General features: G+C 31.9%; 1 protein-coding gene across 1 annotated transcript; it reads left to right on the forward strand.

Moving 5' to 3' along the window:
• The first annotated feature begins 14,145 nt into the window (after positions 1-14,145).
• Positions 14,146-16,155, forward strand: LOC112734183 (transcription factor bHLH14). The gene has a single exon (XM_025783410.3). The coding sequence runs from the start codon at positions 14,410-14,412 to the stop codon at positions 15,829-15,831; it is 1,422 nt and encodes a 473-aa protein (XP_025639195.1). The 5' UTR covers positions 14,146-14,409; the 3' UTR covers positions 15,832-16,155.
• The last annotated feature ends 3,361 nt before the right edge of the window (positions 16,156-19,516 follow it).

The raw sequence follows: 19,516 nt of genomic DNA on the forward strand, positions 1-19,516 counted from the left end.
CGGTAACCAAAAATCCGTCTGTAATAAAGACTAAATTCATCTGTAAATCTGTCTGTATTAATCCATTTTCTAGTTGTAAAATAACTACCTATTATAAAATATGTCTCTCTGTTTTTTTAATCTTTTTCTTCTTCTTCTTTTTACGATGTAGTTGATCATTATTTCTTTTAAGATAATCATATTTTTGGGTTTGTTAGTTGTGTTCTTTTAGGGGAGTGATTGTTATCAAACCAATCTCTTTCATCAATCCATATCAATAACAAAAACATCTCAATTTAATCCTATTGAATTTAGAGAACTAAACTATGATTAAGATGATTACTAAACATTATTTGATTAATATCAAATTGTTTGTGTAATGTATTTTGCTTAGTGTGCAGAATTTAAATAAATTGAAACTGGTCTAAGAAACAATAACTCAAGCCATATAGAACCAGCCCACGCACACATTCTGACCCAATATCAAGTTCAACTTAAACAAACCATTCATTTCAAACAATCTTGATCCAAAGGTTGAATGGCTGAAACCATGAGAAAGAAAGAAAACACATTCGCCCAAGAACAAATGTAAGCCAAATTCGGTGGTCACACCCAAATCCATTCACTCAACTAAGTCTCTAACCAAGAAATTCAAACTTCATTTCATTTGAACACACTTCACCCACCAAACTAAAACTCTCTCTTGTCTCTCCTCTCTTTCTTTCACATCACATCACTCTGAAACAAAAAGAAAAAATGGAAAAATTCTGAAGTTAGGACAAAGCAAGGTTCAGAAAGCAAATTTTTGATTTCATGAAAGGAGAGAAGGTAAAAGGGGCTATAGCAAAAAGGGAAAATCTCATCAGTAAAGAAAAGCACAAAAAGTTAATTTTTTTTATTTGTGCTTCATCAAGGAACGGTGAAGAAATCAACTCTAAACAAACACCAAATTGAAAAATGAAGAAAGTGAAGTCAATAGTGTTCTGCTGCTTATCAACGATCAAAAATCATACTTGGAGCCAAAACAAGAATGCACGACTCATATTCAAGAAGCAAGATGAAAAAGGTTAAAAGAGAAGATAGAATGTATAGTTGCATGTCACTGCTTTTGTCCCCTCTCTCTCTCTCTCTCCTCTGAACGCCGTTGTTGATTTTGATCTTAGGAGAAGAAAAATCAACATGTGCTGAAGTAAGATTTCAAACCTAGGAAGCTTCACTCTTCTATAATAAAGGTGAACGGCCAAGGATTAGAGCAAGGAGTTAGAGCACAATATTTGGGTTCTCATAACTCTTTGAGTTGTTTATTCTTCCCTTTCATGGTTTTCATTATGTCTTTTTTTCTCAGTTTAGTCTTTCTAAGTTTTAATGGAAAAAGACAAATTGGTGAAGTTTGTAAGTAAAAGCCATTGAGTGGTAAAAGACAGAGAGTTAAACTTGGAGAAAAAGTCATAGTTATCTCAGAAATTCTTTGTAAATTTTTCTGTTTTGTTGTCATGATCCTGAGAGAATTTCCTTGCAAGTTGGGTTAGTACTTTGCGGTTGAAAAGCTAGGGTGAATTCGTAGTCAAGTTCAGTTTGGGTTAGAAACTGGACTTGTCCCAGATAGGATTGGGTAGAATCCTAGGGACAGTTGGTGATTGTAATCTGTTGAAAGATAGTGAAATTCCGTCACTGTTGTGATGGAGACTGAATATAGGCTACATTGTATTGGGTATCTGTACCAGGATACATGTGTGTGTCATTCTCTACTCTCTTATCTGTTATGCACTATAAGAGACAAAAATAAAGTATCTCCTGATTTCACTATAAAGCAACTTTTCACTATATCACATCTTGCAAGGAACTCTGTTCTAACTCCTACCGTGTCAGGAGACAAAACTAAAGTCTCTCCTGTTTTCTACTATCATAGAATGCAAGGCTAAAAGCTAAATCAAAAGGAGGCCAAGATTCAACTCCCTTTCTCTTAGCTACTGATAATCATCAAATCCAAAAAAAATATCAAGCCCAATAAACTAGTTATATTAGAGATTTCATCACATTCTCCACTTTTTCTACATTTCATCAACTTCACTTCTAAAAGAAATTCAGTTATAATGACTCACCAATTTGTCACGTGATAAATTTTTTTCGTAGATTTTATAGATTTTATTATTATTGCTAATTGTATATATATCACTTAAATAATTGGAATATCAATAAGAATACACACAAAAAATTATTTCTTCATCTATGTTTCTATTTTTAAATTTTGAATTCTGCTGGTATTTATGGTCAAAATAGTTAATCCTAATCATCAGTCATCCTCTTTCTCTTTTTCCTCCTCTACAATGCAATGAAAACACAATCTTAAAATTTATACAAATTTTACTAATTCCTACTATATACATTTTATTGAAAATTTCACTTTTGTCTTGGTCGTCACCACTGTTCTTCTAGGGAGTGATTAACTCTATAGCTATTGTCTCCAGAAATAAGTATGATTTTTTCATTGACTCTGTTTCTTAACCTCCTCTACTAAATGACCCAACCTTTTATTCTTTTTCTCCTTCCATTACTCGGAGTGTGATTTACTTTTTCACTACTTCTGTGTGGATCAGTCTCAAAAAATATTTTTCTCAGAGTGATCTTAGAATTGTTGAACTTCAAGAGGAGGTCTATGCCTTTAAACAAGGCAACCTTTTAGTTCCTGAAATATATATCACTTTAAAAATCACTTTAGGAAGAACTTAATAACTCACGACCTTTTCCACTTTGTCCATATCCAATGAAAGTTCACAAATACTAGAATTTCATCATTCGCTTTTTCAAAAGCCTCGATGATAGATTATTTGTAATTAGATCGCAAGTTCTGCTTTTGGATCCACTGCCACTAGTAAACAGAGTCTTTGCACTTGTCATACAACATGAGAGTCAGTTACAAGCCACAAATGGTCTCTTGGATGATTTGTGAACCATTACTACTGCCATTGATTCTCAGTGCAGCTCCCTTGGCCAAGGTCGTGGGTCTCCTTCCTCTACAGTAGGTCGCGGTGGTATTGCGCCCTCCAAGCAGTGATCATATTGCAGCTGTAGCGGACACACAATGGATAGTTCATTCCCGTTACCTAAGCCTCTGTTTGGTTGGTGTTCTTTGAACACAAAGACACAAATACAAATACACAAATAGACATAAACACTGATATACACAAATTTGTGTGACATTTTTGGTGATGCTACATAAGACATAGTTTTATAATTTAAATATCTATTTTATCCCAAGTATAACTACCATCACCTCCACTGTCATCATTCCTGATTTTTTCAACTACTACTAATTTTTCAACCTTCAATCAAAATCAATATCACCAATAAAATTTAATCATTAGTTCTACAATTCAAATAAAAAAATTGAAACATTAAAAGATTTAATCAATTATTTAAAAAAATTTGATGCAAAATAAAATAAAATAAAAAAAATATGAAAAAAGGCAGAAGCAAAGAAAAAGAAGGCGAGAGAGATGTGATAAGGGTTGAGAAAAATAACAAAAGCAAAGAAGAAGAAGAAGGTGATGGGGAAGGAGTTAATGTATATCTGGCAAAAAAGAGAGTAGGTGTAGATCCCGACAAAATTGCCAAGGGAGGAAGGGAACGAGAAAGGAGAAGAGTCGAGGCAATATCGTACTAGAAGCACTGGTGGAATGGCGGCAGTGACTCAGAGAGCAAAAGCGCAGAACATCAGAAACAAGTACATAGTAGTCAAATGAAAAAGAAGGTACTAGCAGGCGAACAAAAAGGCGTATACAACTTAGAAAAAAGGGGAAGACAAAGAGATAAAGGTGTAGTAGTGCGAAATTTATAACCCACAAACTAACCGACAAGTGCACCGGGTCGTACCAAGTAATACTTCAGGTGAGTGAGGGTCGATCCCACGAGGATTGATGGATTAAGCAACAATGATTGAGTGATTGGCTTAGTTAGACAAACAGAAAAAAGTGTTGAGAGTTCAAATGCATCAAACATTGAGTTCAGAAAATCAGAAAAGCAAGCAGTAAACAAGTTGTGAAGTATATGGAGAAACAGTTAAGACATCAGAGATATCTATCTTCTGGATTGACTTTTCTTACCAACTATTTTAATCATGCAAGATTCAATTCATGGCAAACTATATGTGACTAAACCCTAATTCTTTAGACCTTTTTAGTCTCCTCTAACATTCATCGATCGCCAATTCCTTGGTCACTTGATTCCAATCAGAGGATTAAATTCAATTCTAGTTTATATGCCACAAAAACCCTAATTACCCAAATATAAGAGGATTATATGTCATGTATCCCGTTAAGTCCAGATAATTAGAAGTTTAGAAAAAATTATTTTCAAATTGTTGTTCAAGTAAAGAGCTTTTCTAAGTTATACAAGAACTCAATTAGAACAAGGGTCATACTTCCGTTCCACCCAGATTCATAAGATAAAGAACGAAAACAATTCTTGAAATATAAATCAAGACATGAATTAAAATAGAAAAATAATAGTATCGATCCATACAATAGACAGAGCTCCTAACCTTAACAGTGGAGGTTTAGTTGCTCATGGTTCAGAGAGAAAACTAGGATTCTGTAAAACTATAAATTACGGAATGTGATAAGAGAAGAGATGAGCCCGAAGGGCTAATTCTTTTCCTTTTTATATCTAATCATAATTAATGAAAAATATATTTTCTAAAACTAAATAATATCTTTTCCTAATTATAAATGGAATACAAGTTTAAATCAAAATTTAATAATTGATTCATGCAAGCCTTGTATGCAAATGGGGACCACTTGGTTTAAAAGGGTTGGCGCTAAACTTGGGGAGCACACCCTAATGGGCTTCTTCATGTCTCCTTGGTTGGCGCCAAACTTGAGGTATCTCAAGTTTGGCTTCAGCCAACCCATGTGTGTTCTTCCAAGTTTTTCTTGCTGGCGCTAAACTTGAGGTATCTCAAGTTTGGCTTCAGCAAGCCAGCATGCAATTCCTCCATTCTTCATCCTTGGCGCCAAACTTGAGGTTTCTCAAGTTTGGCTTTAGCAAGCCCGTGTGCACTCCTTCAGGTTTCTTTAGTTGGTGTCAAACTTGAGGTTTCTCAAGTTTGACTTCACCAAGGTAGCAAGCAAGGAAGGCGTTGTGATGATCATGGCGCCAAACTTGGGATTTCTCAAGTTTGGTGCCACCAAGGTAGTAATTCCATATGAAAGGTGTAAACTATTATATATCGTTGGAAAGCTCTGAAAATTGGTTTTCCAATGCCGCTAAAATCACGTCAATTGGACTTTTGTAACTCAGGTTATTTCTGTTTGAGTGCAAGGAGGTCAGGGTTGACAATATCATTTACTTTCTTCCTCTTCTTCTACAGAAACTCCATCAAATCCATCCGAATGCTATCTGGAATAAACAGAATTACACACAACTCAAAGTAACATTTATAGTGGCTAAAAGATATTTAAATCTTGATTAAACTTAACAATTTGAATACAAATTCACTAGAAAAAGATAGAAAATATGCTCATATATTATGTAGTGATGGCAAAGAAAGAAAGGAGGAGAAAAGATAAACTAAGTTCTTAGAAGAGTGTGAGTTTAGGTTATGAAAGATAAAAATAAAAATAAAAAAAGATAATAAAAATAAAAATATAAAAAAATTTATGTCTATATCTAAAATTAGTGTCTCATTTAAGAGGAGAAATATTAAATATATATATTTTATGTATATTTATATACCATTGTGTTAATAAAAATTTGTGTCTCATAAACAAACAGTAAATGTGTAATACTGTGTTTATGTCTCTAATAGATATAAACACTAAACTAAACAAACACTATGTAGGAGTCACAGTTCCATGAACGCACCTCTGCATCTGCCTCTGCGAATTCCACCACCTTTGCACTGCTAGTTCTAATTGTGCTCCAATAGTGCCAGATCATTCTTTTTCACATGTCCTAGTATATGGAGAAAGGGTAGTCCAGCATCATGCTTTAAATTATAATTTTTTTATTTTACCAACAAAATATTTGTCATTAGGCAAAAGGGACATAATTTTTTACAAACAAATGTAATTTTTTTTAAATATAATTTCCAAGAGCATATCTACTATAAGGGTTATACCAATTACAAGAACTATATTTACCGAAAATGTTAAGTCCGTATATTAAGAGTGGAGTAGATGACACTGGTAATCAAAACTAATCATTACATTGTTAGTATCAAATTTAAAGTCTGTAAAACACACTCTAATTTCATCGGAAATAAATATAGGCACAAAGATAAATACATTTTCTCTTTATTATTGGCTTGAAAACGAAATAAGCCAAACACTATTTTTTATTATTATATATTATGAGAGAGGAAGAGATTGTTTGGAAATCACACAATATTAGGTATTGAGAAAATGAACTTAAGAAGTTCGTTTCAATTTGTCCTAATTAAAAAAAAAAACACTTAAGCTGTTAAGTATTTTGATAAGGATTAATGTAGATGTCTATTCTCAAAAGAGAATAAATTTTATGAAATTTGAAAAAGTGACTTTTTATACGTAAATAAATAGGAGGTTAAAGTCTCAGGTAATTCACATATCAATTATAACAATTTTCTTTCTCATTTTCTTATTATTTATACAATTCTCTCTCTTTCTTTATTTTACAAGTATTTTAAATATTCTTTTCTTTCACTCTTTATATATAATATTAGTAAATATATTAATCTTCTCTATTATATTGAGATAGTAATTATGGTGAATATTGTTATCTAATTATACTTTCTTATTTTATATTTATTACATCTTCCTTATTTATTTATTTATTTTATAACACGTTATTAGTACGAGACTCTCACCAAATTTTAGGAAGACTTAAGTAACAAATTTTCATTTTGTCGAAACTCTCTCATCTTGAATTTAATGCTCTTGATATATCTGGAAACAACTATTTATTATGGATATTAGATGTTGAAATCCATCTTGATTCAATAGATCTTGGAGATACCATAAGGCTGAAAATAATGCATCCCACAAGGATAAATTCAAGGCCATGATCTTCCTTCGTCGTCATCTTAACGAAGGATTGAAAAATGAAGATCTCACATTAAAAGATCCTATAAATCTGTGGAAAGACTTTGAAGAAAGGTACAATCATTAAAAGACGGTGATACTTCCTCAAGTCCGATATGAATGGATGCACTTGTGTTTACAGGATTTTAAATCCATAAATAAATATAATTCAATAATGTTTCGAATTACCTCACGAATGAAATTATGTGGGAAAAAGATAACTGATAATTATATGTTAAAGAAAACTTTCTCAACCTTCCATGCCTCGAATGTGCTCCTGCAGCAGCAGCATCGAGAAAAAGGATTTTAAAAATATTCTAAGTTAATTTCTTGCCTTCTTGTTGCTGAACACAACAATGAGTTACTTTTAAAAAATTATTAAGCGCGCCCAGCTAGTGCCGCCCCATTTCCTAAAGCAAATGCGGCAAATCATAACCACAGAAGAGGTAAATGACAAGGTTTTAGTAACAAAAAAATTTATGGAAGGAAAAGAAATTATTTTCACAAGAAAGGATCTCACCAAAAGTTGGATAAAGAAAGAAATACTGGACAAAATAAATCAACAGAGGATAAGTATTTTTGTTGTGGTGGAAAGGGTCATTCGTCGCGTACCTGTCGTACCTCAAGGCACCTAGTCGATCTTTATCAAGCATCTTTGAAAAAGGACGATAAAGGAAAGGAGTCAAATTTCATTTCAAATGATGCTGAAAATTTCACCACTCATTATGATGTATCTAATTTTTTTGAGAATCCTGAAAGAAATATTGGTCATTTGATCAATGATGGAATAGTTTAATATGTGAATATTCATATAAATAAATAATGTAAGAAACTTATTGTTAAGTTTTATTTTCTATGCATATGAATTTCAAGTATGGTGTATAATAAAATATTTATGAATTTCAAAAATTACTGAATGTGCCAAGATAATAGTAATAAAATTTTCAATCAAGAAATATAATTTTATAGCGCAAATATTTTTACTCATTTTATTATTATTTATCTTTGAAGAAAATGGCAAGGACATATGGTGAAGATGTTTGCCTTGTGGATAGTGCAAGTTTGCGTACTATTCTCAAAAGTAATATATATTTTACCCATCTTGTGCCAAAAGAAGAATATGTTAATACTATTATTGGCTCAAGCAATATGATAAAAGGTTTTGGAAGAGCTATAATTTTGTTTCTTGGAGGAACAAAATTCATAATAAATAATGGACTATTGTCTACTAAGTCTCTAAGGAACTTATTGAGTTTCAAAGATATTCGCCGAAATGGATATTATATTGAAACAATGAATGAGGGAAATCATGAGTACTTATGTATCACAACTCATTATTTAAATAAAAAGGTTATATTAAAAAAGTTACCCTCACTCTCATATGGGTTATATTATATCAAGATTAGTGCAATTGAATCACATGCCATTGTAAAACAGAAGTTGACTAGTCCAAATGAATTCATAACTTGGCATCATCGATTGGTCATCCGGGAACAACCATGATGCGGATAATTATTGAAAACTCTCATGGACATTCACTAAAGAACCAGAAGATTCTTAAATCTAGTGAATTTTGTTGTGCTGCATGTTCTCAAGGAAAGCTAATTTTAAGGCCATCACCAATAAAGATTGGATTTGAGTCTCCTGAATTCCTAGAAAGGATTCAAGGTGATACATGTGGATCTATTCATCCACCATGTGGATCTTTTAGACATTTTGTGGTCCTAATAAACGCATCTTTGAGATGGTCACATGTGTGCTTATTGTCTTCTCGCAACCTGGTGTTTGCGAGATTACTTTCTCAAATTATTCGATTAAAAGCATAGTTTCCAGAAAATCCAATCAAAGTAATTCGTCTTGATAATGCTGGTAAATTTACTTCCCAAACCTTTGATGCTTATTGTATGGCTAACGGAATAAGTGTTGAACATCCAATAGCTCATGTTCACACACAAAATGGGTTAGCAGAATCACTTATTAAACGCCTCCAATTAATTGCTAGACCCTTACTTATGAGAACAAATCTCCCAACCTTGGCTTAGGAGCATGCTATTTTACATTGCGCAGCACTTATTCGTTTGAGGCCAACGAGTTACCATTAGTTCTCTCCTATGCAATTAGCTTTTGACCAGCGGCCAAATATTTCCCATTTAAGAATATTCGGGTGTGCGATATATGTTCTTATTGCACCACCTTCTCGCACCAAAATGGGACCCCAAAGAAAATTAGGGATATATGTTGGATATGATTCTCCCTCTATAGTGAGGTATCTTGAGATACAAACTGGAGATGTATTTAAAACTCGATTTGCTTATTGTCATTTTGATGAATCAAAATTTTCAACATTAATAGGAGAGAATAAGCTTCCTGGAAAGAAACTTAATTACAATGAATCATTCTTGATGCATTTAGATCCTCGATTAGAGCATTGTGAACTAGAAGTTCAAAAGATTATACATTTGCAAAGAATAGCAAATGAATTGCCTGATTCATTTTCTGATAAAAAAGTATAACCAAATCTTATATACCAGCAAAAAATGCCCAATTCAAATTGATGTTCCAGTTGGACAAGTGGCCACGGAAACAAATTCACGCCAGAAGCGAGTAGACCTGTCGGTTCCAAAGACAAATCCTCGAAAAAGAAAAGAGGTAAATACTATTCCTGTTGAAAAAGACATAGTAAAGACACTTGTAGTTATCCAAAATTCTAATATAGTTTTAACGCTAGAAGACCTTTAGGTTCCTGAAAGTTGTGAAAATGACGAGATCTCAATAAATTATGTCTTTATAGGAGAAAAATAGGACCGAAATAAGACAATTGTTAATGAAATATTTGCATAGAATGTGACATTAAATATCATGTATGAAAGTAAGGATCTTGAGCCAAGAACAATCGAAGAATCTCGACAAAGAAATGATTAGCCAAAATGGGAAGAAGTTATGAAAACTGAGTTAGACTCACTTGCAAAACGTGAAGTCTTTGGACCTATAGTCCGTACATCAGAAGATGTAAAACCTGTTGGATACAGATGGGTATTTGTGAGAAAACGAAATGAGAAAAATGAAGTTGTATACTACAAAGCTCGACTTGTGGCACAATATTTTTCACAAAGGCCCGGTATAGATTATGAAGAAACATATTCCCCTGTAGTGTATGCAATAACATTGCGTTATTTGGTCAGTTTATCCGCATATCATAAACTACATAAGCATTTAATGGATGTGGTAACAGTCTACTTATACGGATTATTAGATCGTGATATCTATATGAAAGTTCTTGAAGGATTAAATATATCTAAACCATCTAATGAATATTCGCAAGGGTTATACTTAGTCAAATTGCAAAGATCTTTATATGGTCTAAAGCAATTTGGACGAATGTGATATAATCGTCTGATTGAGTATCTGACTAAAAACAGATTTAAGAATGATGATATCTGCCCATGTGTTTTCATAAAGAAATATGCATCTGAATTCATTATAATTGTTGTGTACGTTGATGATTTAAATATCATAGAACTCCTGAAAAGATTCTAATAATTATAAAAACTTTAAAAAAAGAGTTTGAGATGAAAGATCTTGAAAAGACTAAATTGTGTCTCGTCCTGCAGATCGAGCATACGAAAAATGGGATATTTATTCATCAAGCAACATACACAGAAAAGATTTTGAAGATATTTTATATGGATAAGTCACATCCATTAAGTACCCCAATGATCATAAGGTCTTTGGATGTGAAAAAGGATCAATTCCGTCCTAAGAAAGAAAATGAAGATATCCTTGACCCTGAAGTACCATATCTTAATGTAATTGAAACGCAAGTGTATCTTGCTAATAATACACGATCTGATATATCATTTGCTGTGAATTTACTAGCAAGGTATAGTTCCTCTCCAACCAGAAGACATTGGAATGGAATCAAACAAATCTTTCGATATCTTCATGCAACGGTTGATATGTGATTGTTTTATCCTTATGGATCTAAGTCACAACTAGTTGAGTATGTAGATGTAGGATACTTGTCTGATCCACATAAAGCTAAGGGAGATCTCAAACAGGATACCTGTTCACATATGGTGGTACAGCTATATCATGGAGGTCCACAAAATAGAAAATTACAGCAATATCCTCTAATCATGCTGAAATACTAGCGATACATGAAGCAAGTCGCGAGTGTTTTTGGCTCATGAGTCGGATCCAATATATTTTGTATCATGTGGACTAATTGATCATAAGATAGCTCCAGCTATCTTGTTTGAAGATAATGCAGTATGCATTGCTCAACTTAAGGGTGGATACATCAAAGGTGACAGAACAAAGCATATTTCTCCCAAATTCTTCTTCACTCATGATCTTCAAAATCAATGGACAATTGATATCCAACAGATCCGCTCAAGTGATAATCTGGCAAATTTATTTACAATGTCACTCCCAAAATCCTCCTTTGAAAAATTGGTACATCATATTGGGATGCGCTGATTTCGAGATGTTAAATGATGTTTACAAGACGGGGAGACTGTACCCTTTTTTCATTGGTATGGTTTTTTTCGTTGGATTTTTCCTGACAAGATTTTTAACAAGGCAGTCCCCATCACAAAGGATATTGTACTCTTTTTTCTTCACTAAAGTTTTTCCTAATAGATTTTTCTTTAGTAAGATTTTAATGAGGCATATTCCTAAATGGACATCCAAGGATGAGTGTTGTGATAAGGATCAACGTGGATGTCTATTCTCAAGAGAGAATGAACTTTATGAAGTTTGAAAAAGTGACTTCTTGTACATATATAAATAGGAGGCTAAAGTCTCATGCAATTCACACATCAATAATAACAATCTTCTCTCTCTTTTATTACTGATACAATTCTCTCTCGCCTTTTTTATTTATATATGCATGGAAAAATATTATTTTCCATAATGCGCATGCCTCAAAAGTGTTCCTAAAATGCGCATGGCTATTTTATGCCAAGCATTCACAAAATGGAATTAGCCTTTATTTTAAGGGAGGTGCACACGAAATGGGTGAAGAGAACTGTGCGCATCAGAGAATCCATTCCAAAGGAGGCAGGCAGAAAATGAAGCAACTTATGTATATTAGCCACGAAATGGAGCAATCCGTGACTGACACACGCGAAATGGGGACTTAATGGAGTTGAACACGAAATGGACCACTCCTGAACTTCAATGGAGGTGAACACGAAATGGCCACTCATATATGAGGGATGGGTCATACATTATTCAGCTACGTGCATAACTCATTCTACAGTTAATGTTCAATCTTAAATAAATTGAATTTCTTACTCTGTATATGCAATAAAATGTGATGATGATTATAAAATTAAAATTTTTCAACATTACACCAATTTGATGGCTTTATTACGAGTATCCGTATTATTATATTGTACATTCTCATAATTTGATGAGCTTTATTACGATTATCCCTATTATTATATTGCACATTCTCATGCTCTTAATGGATAACATTATAAAATATTATATAAATTTAATTTTGGATCATTTATATAAATAAAATAATGAAGCTCAAAATTATACATATACTTCTATATATTGAAATCGAATCAACTTAATTCGATTTATACAATATATGATTTTAAAAGTAACTAAAATATTATATCAATTAAATTATTATTTAATTTGTAAAATTAAATGTAGAACAAACATTTTGATGATATTATACATTACTTCTAACTATGAAAAATTTAAATTTTAATTCATATGTCACTTTGAAGAGTTATACTTTATATTAAATTTTTCAACATCAAAAATCTCATTTATGACTCTTTAGATGCTAATGAGTCAAGGAATAATTTTTAATAAATTTTTAAAAATTATTTATTGTTTTATTTTGAATTTATAAATTCGTAAAAATGTAAATTTTTAGAATTTGAACTAAAATACAAAATTTGAATTTATATTTTTATTTGTTTTGATATTTTATTTGAATCTAAATTCGAGTATTTTTATTAATATTTATATTTTAAAGTTAATGAAGAATAAATCATTTATACAAGTAGTAAATCATTTCGTGTTTTGCTCCACTGAAGTCCCCATTTCGCGTGTGTCAGTCACGGATTGCTTTATTTCGTGGCTGATATACATGAATTGCTCTATTTTGTGTCTGCCTCCTTTATAATGGGTTCTCTGATGCACACAATACTTCTCACTCATTCGTGTGCACCTTCCTTAAAATGAAAATTAATTCTATTTCGCAAATACTTGGCATGAAATGACCATATGCATTTCAGAAACACTTTTAAAGTATGCGCATTATAAAAAATAATATTTTTTTCATGCGTATATAAATAAAATAGTCTCAAATATCCTTCGAATTGATACACATGGATTGATTATAAACCAATAAACATTACTTGGAATAATGAAGATACATATAATAGGCATAACGAACGAGGTCATGATATTTCATTAAAGGAAATGATCGTTTCTTCAATTTAAAAAAAAAGGAGAGAAAAACGCTATGAAAAGGTCTGAGAAAAATTCTAATTGTCATAACTGTAGTCTGGATATATAAAGTAATTTAAATATAGGAGTGTTCTTACAACTTGCAAGTATCATATCTAACATTCTTGCAACTAATTACAAGTTGACGATTTCTTGTTTCACGGCTACACAAAGTTAATTAAAGTTTTACGAGGATAATTTGGTCAAGATAATCTAACTAACTATTTAGTATTATGATATGATTCCAAAGATTTGTGACCTTACCTTAAAAAATAGATACTAGCAAAACACGAGGAGTCGAGTTCGATTATATCCCAAGCAAGATTCACATTCATTGATGCAATCAATCAATTAAGTAAAACAGAGCATTAGCACTGATCACGACCCACGTGCCACTTTTCTATTTCTCCTATCCATGCCTCCATTGCAAAAATCGCTTTCGCATCACGTGCTTGTGGTGCCCAATAGTAGTGACTCCAATTTACTATATTATTATTATTTTAATATTTTCTCTTACCTATGTATGATTTGGAGTTTGGACCCACATCCATTCTCTATTCTCTATATTAGTCTATTCTTTATTCCCCCACCAAATTTTCTAATAAAAACACAAACTATTTCCCACTCTCACTCACTCACCCAACAATAATATAACCCCCTCCATCACAACACTCTTAAATTCATCAATTCACCCTTAGCCAGTTTATTCTCCAACTATCTCTCTCCTCAACTCTCACCCATATATGCATATTTTCTAATATTCTCTCACTCCTTTTGTTTATTTATTTAGCTACAAAATAGTATTGTCTTGTTTTCCGTACAACTTTCTATTTATATACCCAATTTTTACTTCACTTTTATTCTCCTCATCACAAAAAACTCTCTTTCAAAAATAATGGAAGAGTTGATAATCTCACCTTCTTCATCTTCATCTCTAGTTTCTACCACAACTCCATCATCATCAACAACACAAATGCTTCAACAAAACCTTCAGTTCCTTCTCCAATCGCAACCAAGCTGGTGGGTCTACGCCATCTTCTGGAGCACCACGAAGGACGACAATGGCAACCTCTACCTAGCTTGGGGTGAAGGCCATTTCCAAGGCAACACCAACGAACACACCAAAACGCAACAACAACACAACCAAAACGACGCCGAATGGTTCTACGTCATGTCGTTGACCAGAACCTTCTCCATAGCAAACTCTTCCTCTTCTTCTCTACCCGGTAAAGCTTTTGCTTTGGGTTCAGTCCTTTGGCTCAACAGCAAAGAAGAGCTTCAATTCTATAACTGCGAGAGAGCCAAAGAAGCTCACGCTCACGGCATCGAAACCTTGATCTGTATTCCAACCTCAAACGGCGTCGTTGAGATGGGTTCTTACAACACCATCCCTCAGAACTGGAACCTCATCAACCATGTCAAGTCCGTCTTCGAAGACTCCATGGTCAACAACAACAACAATAACAATAACAATAACCACTGTAACAATAACAATCTCCACAACACCGTTCAGCAAATCTTCGAGGACAACGACGACTTTTCCTTCGCCGAGATCAGTTTCATGGCCGGTCTCGAAGAAGGCAGAGAACAAGTCATTTCACGAAAGCAAGCCGACGTAACCGTTGCTTTCAACAAAGAAAGCAAGGATTCGTACGCCGAGTCGGAGCACTCAGACTCCGACTGTCCGTTTCTGAAAACAGAAAACACTGAAAATAAAAACAAATCGGAAGCTCCAAAGAGCAAGAGAGGCAGGAAGCCGGTCCTCAACCGCGAAACGCCGGTGAATCACGTGGAGGCGGAGAGGCAACGGAGGGAGAAACTAAACCACCGATTCTACGCCTTGCGAGCGGTGGTTCCGAACGTTTCGAGGATGGACAAGGCTTCTTTATTGTCCGATGCCGTGGCTTACATCAACGAGTTGAAGGCGAAGATCAAAGATCTTGAATCCGAGAAAGATAACTATCAGCGCAAGAAAAAGGTGAAGCTCGAAACCGGTGATACTATGGACAATCAAAGCACGGTGACAAATTCCTCAACCGTAGTGGATCAAGAGAAATGTAGCAATGGCGTTGTTGCTGAGGTGGATGTGAAGATCATAGGGGACGATGCCATGGTTAGGGTTCAAAGTGAGAATGTGAATCACCCAGGTGCGAGACTCATGGGAGTATTGAGGGATATGGAGTTTCAAGTTCATCATGCTAGCATGACTTGTGTCAATGAATTAATGCTTCAAGATGTTGTTGGAAAAGTCCCCAATGGAATCTTCACAAGTGAAGAGGGTATTCGATCTGCTATTCTCATGAGGTTGGATCATTAATTAGTAGATATGTGTACAAATTTTCACATAATTAATGTTTAATTAATTAGTTGTCTGATTAGAGTGTCAGAAATAATTTTGCTAGAATTTTGTTGTTAGTATCATAAATAAATTAAACAAGAGGAACACTTGAAATTCTAGTGATATGTTTCTGGCTTTGTAGCATTGTGGCGTTGTTTTTGTGAGAAAATCAAGAAATAATGTAGTATAATTTAGACATGGGAGAATCAATAATCTCTTTGATGTTGTTCATAGCTTCTTGAGAGTCATCAATCTTGTATGAAAGAAGTTCCATAGAAATGGTTGATGCTTTAATTTAGATAATCTTTTTTTTTTCTTTACTTATTCTTTTTCATGACTTTAATTTTTGTGGTGCTCTGCTGGAGATTCGTACATGCAATAATGTGAATTATTGTTCTGACTATCTGAGGAATCTTGGATGCTTGTCTGTTAGTAAATCCCTTTGAAATTTGAATTGAAGTTCACGGGGTAAATTAAAATAGGTGGGTACTCCCATGAAGATATTATAATTATCTTCATGTGATGATTTTTCTTTTTGACCCTTAGATGATAGAGTGTAGGGTTAGATTTTGATATGTTATAAAAGTGTTGTTTTTATTTGAAGTGTGGCCAAATCAATAAATCACATTTTTATACAAAGCATCTTCATAAAAAGATGTTTTTTGCATCTTCATTTGAGTAGCTCCCATTAAAATATATCTATGAAAATAGGTAATAATTGGGTATCTTGCTTAGGCTTTCTCGAAATCTAGTCATCAATAATATTTTCAATTTATCATACATATATAATATGATATCTCTATGGTCCAACATAACTGTTATAAGGTGTGTTTAATTTAGCGTTTGAACTGTAAAATGCACTATCAATTTTTTGTTAAATTCGTAAAATTATGGAAAGAATTAAATGAATGAATAGCTAGGATAGTGTTTGGTTATTATCTCAGAATGATAATATAGATGCAAACATGCAATAATACATTAATATAAGATACACAAATTTTATACCATACTTAATGATAATAATACAAGACACAAACATACAATATAATAATACATGAATACAAGATACATAAATTTTATATCTCAACATCACCCCATCACTACTACTATTTTTCATCATGACTATCATTACTGATTTTTAAACCTGAACCCAAACTCCCAAATTGTTAAAATAAACAATTATGATTTGATTATCAATCAAATAATTCAAATTAAAAATTGAATAGTAAAAAAAAATAAAAATAAAAACAAAGGTGAAAGAATAGAGAAGGGTAATTGAATCGATGAGATGAAGTCAGCGATGCGACGAAAACGGAGTTGGTGCGAAAGAAAAGATATAGACAAATAAAAAAGTCGACACAACAAAGACAAAAAAAGACAGAGACGAAATAGTCAATAGTAAAAGGCGATATGAAGGTGAAAGAAAAGGCTGAACAAAAGAGAAAGACGATAATAACGGAAAAAAAAATAGGAGTTAAAATTATAAATAAATTTAATATTTTAAAAAATTAATAAAAATAAAAATATAAAATTTGTATCTAATTAATTCTGTTATATTATATCTCAATATTTAAAAAAAATACTAAATACATCTATTTTGTATCTATTTGTATGTCATTGTATCTATGAAAATTTTATATTTCAACAATAAAATAGTGAATATGTACTTGAATAATATAGCAGGAGTAAAAACCTACTAAGATGTGGAATCAAGCCTCCTTTTCCTTTTTAATTAAGGAGAGTTATATTTATTTTCTTATTTTAGTCTATTTGATAATATTTCTTCTGGTTTTTAAGTTGATATATATTATATAGTGCTTTCTTTTTTCACATACTTTTTCATACTAGATAATATATATCTATTACATTTTAATTATTATTATTTGGCTTATACGTATAAATGAGTTATAATGAAACCTCTTCGCTTAGTAGTGTTTCCTCATTTATAAGAGAGATCCTCTCACTAGCTACTATATAAAGAAGTAGCTTATTATATATAGATTATTGCATTTGGAAAATTTTCTAATTTAAGTAACTTACATTTCGAAAAGTTTCTCTATTTATTGAGAAAATTACTAGTCCTAGTCAATGTTCTAAGTGCGAATGCAAACTTTTCAAAGCTTTCATGTAACCCTTCCAATCCTTAGGGGGCAAAGTTAATATATCATGTGTTTTTCAATTTTTTTTAGGTAATTTATTGTACTCATATTTTCTAAGTCTAACTACAATAATAATAAGGGTGTATGTATATTTTAGATTTAGAATATGCCACAAATTATTAAAGTCAATACAATACTCTAATAATAAATAATAAATAATAAATAATTGAGGCAATTTTATTATTCAAATAATAAATAATTTTTATTAAAAATATATATTATGATGGATCACTTTACCGAAATAAATATGAAAACCAAAATGATAGATATGTTGACCATATCCCTAATTAGACGTGTGGAAAAAGAATGGGTGATAATCTTAATAACTAACTAGTGGGGAGCCAAATGATAATATCAAATTTTATTCTTCTCAGTTTCTTCGACAATACAATAACAGTTTCTATGTATAGTTGGGTATACATATACACTCCATTATTTGTTTTAACTTATTCATTGTTCCTTTCTAATTTATACATAACTCTTCTACATTTATTCCAATTGTACCATGCATTTAAAGGAGTAGGGACCATGTTAAAGAAGGTTTTACTTTTTTTTTTTTTGTAGTAGTCATGTGATATTTTTTACATGATTTTGGACCAAATGTGGATGTTAAAAATAAATGTATTAAAAAATGATTATATAAAATTGTACCAATTTATATTATCAGTACAAGAAAGAAACAACTTATATTATTCATAAAATTTCCTTGAGCTAATAGTTACTTATTTGAGCTAAGAGTTAATTATTTTATCCCTTAGTTGCTTTTATTATTATTATTATTATTATTATTATTATTATTATTATTATTATTATTATTATTATTATTATTATTATTATTATTATGCCTCATACTTAAGAACCATAATATCTAAATGTTGGTTCGTTCATAATATCACCAATGCATTTTCATTTAGTTTCAATCAGATGACCCACTACTCAAACATAAAAAGTGGCTATTACTTTTTTTTTCCCTCGGAAAAAAGTTGACGATGTTACAATAATCTACTTTTTAATATTATTTTTCCTACTATTAGCACTTTTACGTGTGCTGTTATTATTTGCAAACTTGGGAGAGGAGCTACTCGTAACTTTACTTAACCTAAAGACCTTTTTCTTGGGTTTTATTTTATAAAAAAATTTGAACTATTTTTTTTTTATTTTTTTACTTTTGTTTTGTACCTGAACCAATATTAGCCAACTGAACCTTTTATTTTTTCTACTAAAAATAAATGATGATCTCTGAATATATTTTTTTATTATATATTTTCCTACAATATTGCCTATTTTCTCAACTTTTTAACCTTTTTTTTGTATACTATTTGCTTTATTTATGTTTATGGAAATATTAATAGTGTTTTTAGATAGTAAATGCGACAAAAACAGTAGGATAAAGGCACTAACATTTGTTGAATATTTAAAAGTTAGTGTTTCAACAATTTAATATTTTTCCTATTTTTTATTTGATAAGATTATTGCGCAGCTCCTACAAAATTTTGTTTATCCAC

The sequence above is a fragment of the Arachis hypogaea genome, chromosome 2 (genome assembly GCF_003086295.3).
Source record: "Arachis hypogaea cultivar Tifrunner chromosome 2, arahy.Tifrunner.gnm2.J5K5, whole genome shotgun sequence".
Lineage (NCBI taxonomy): Eukaryota > Viridiplantae > Streptophyta > Magnoliopsida > Fabales > Fabaceae > Arachis > Arachis hypogaea.

Coding starts and splice junctions, on each gene's coding strand:
- LOC112734183 (XM_025783410.3), top strand. CDS start 14,410: ATGGAAGAGTTGATAATCTCACCTTCTTCATCTTCATCTCTAGTTTCT.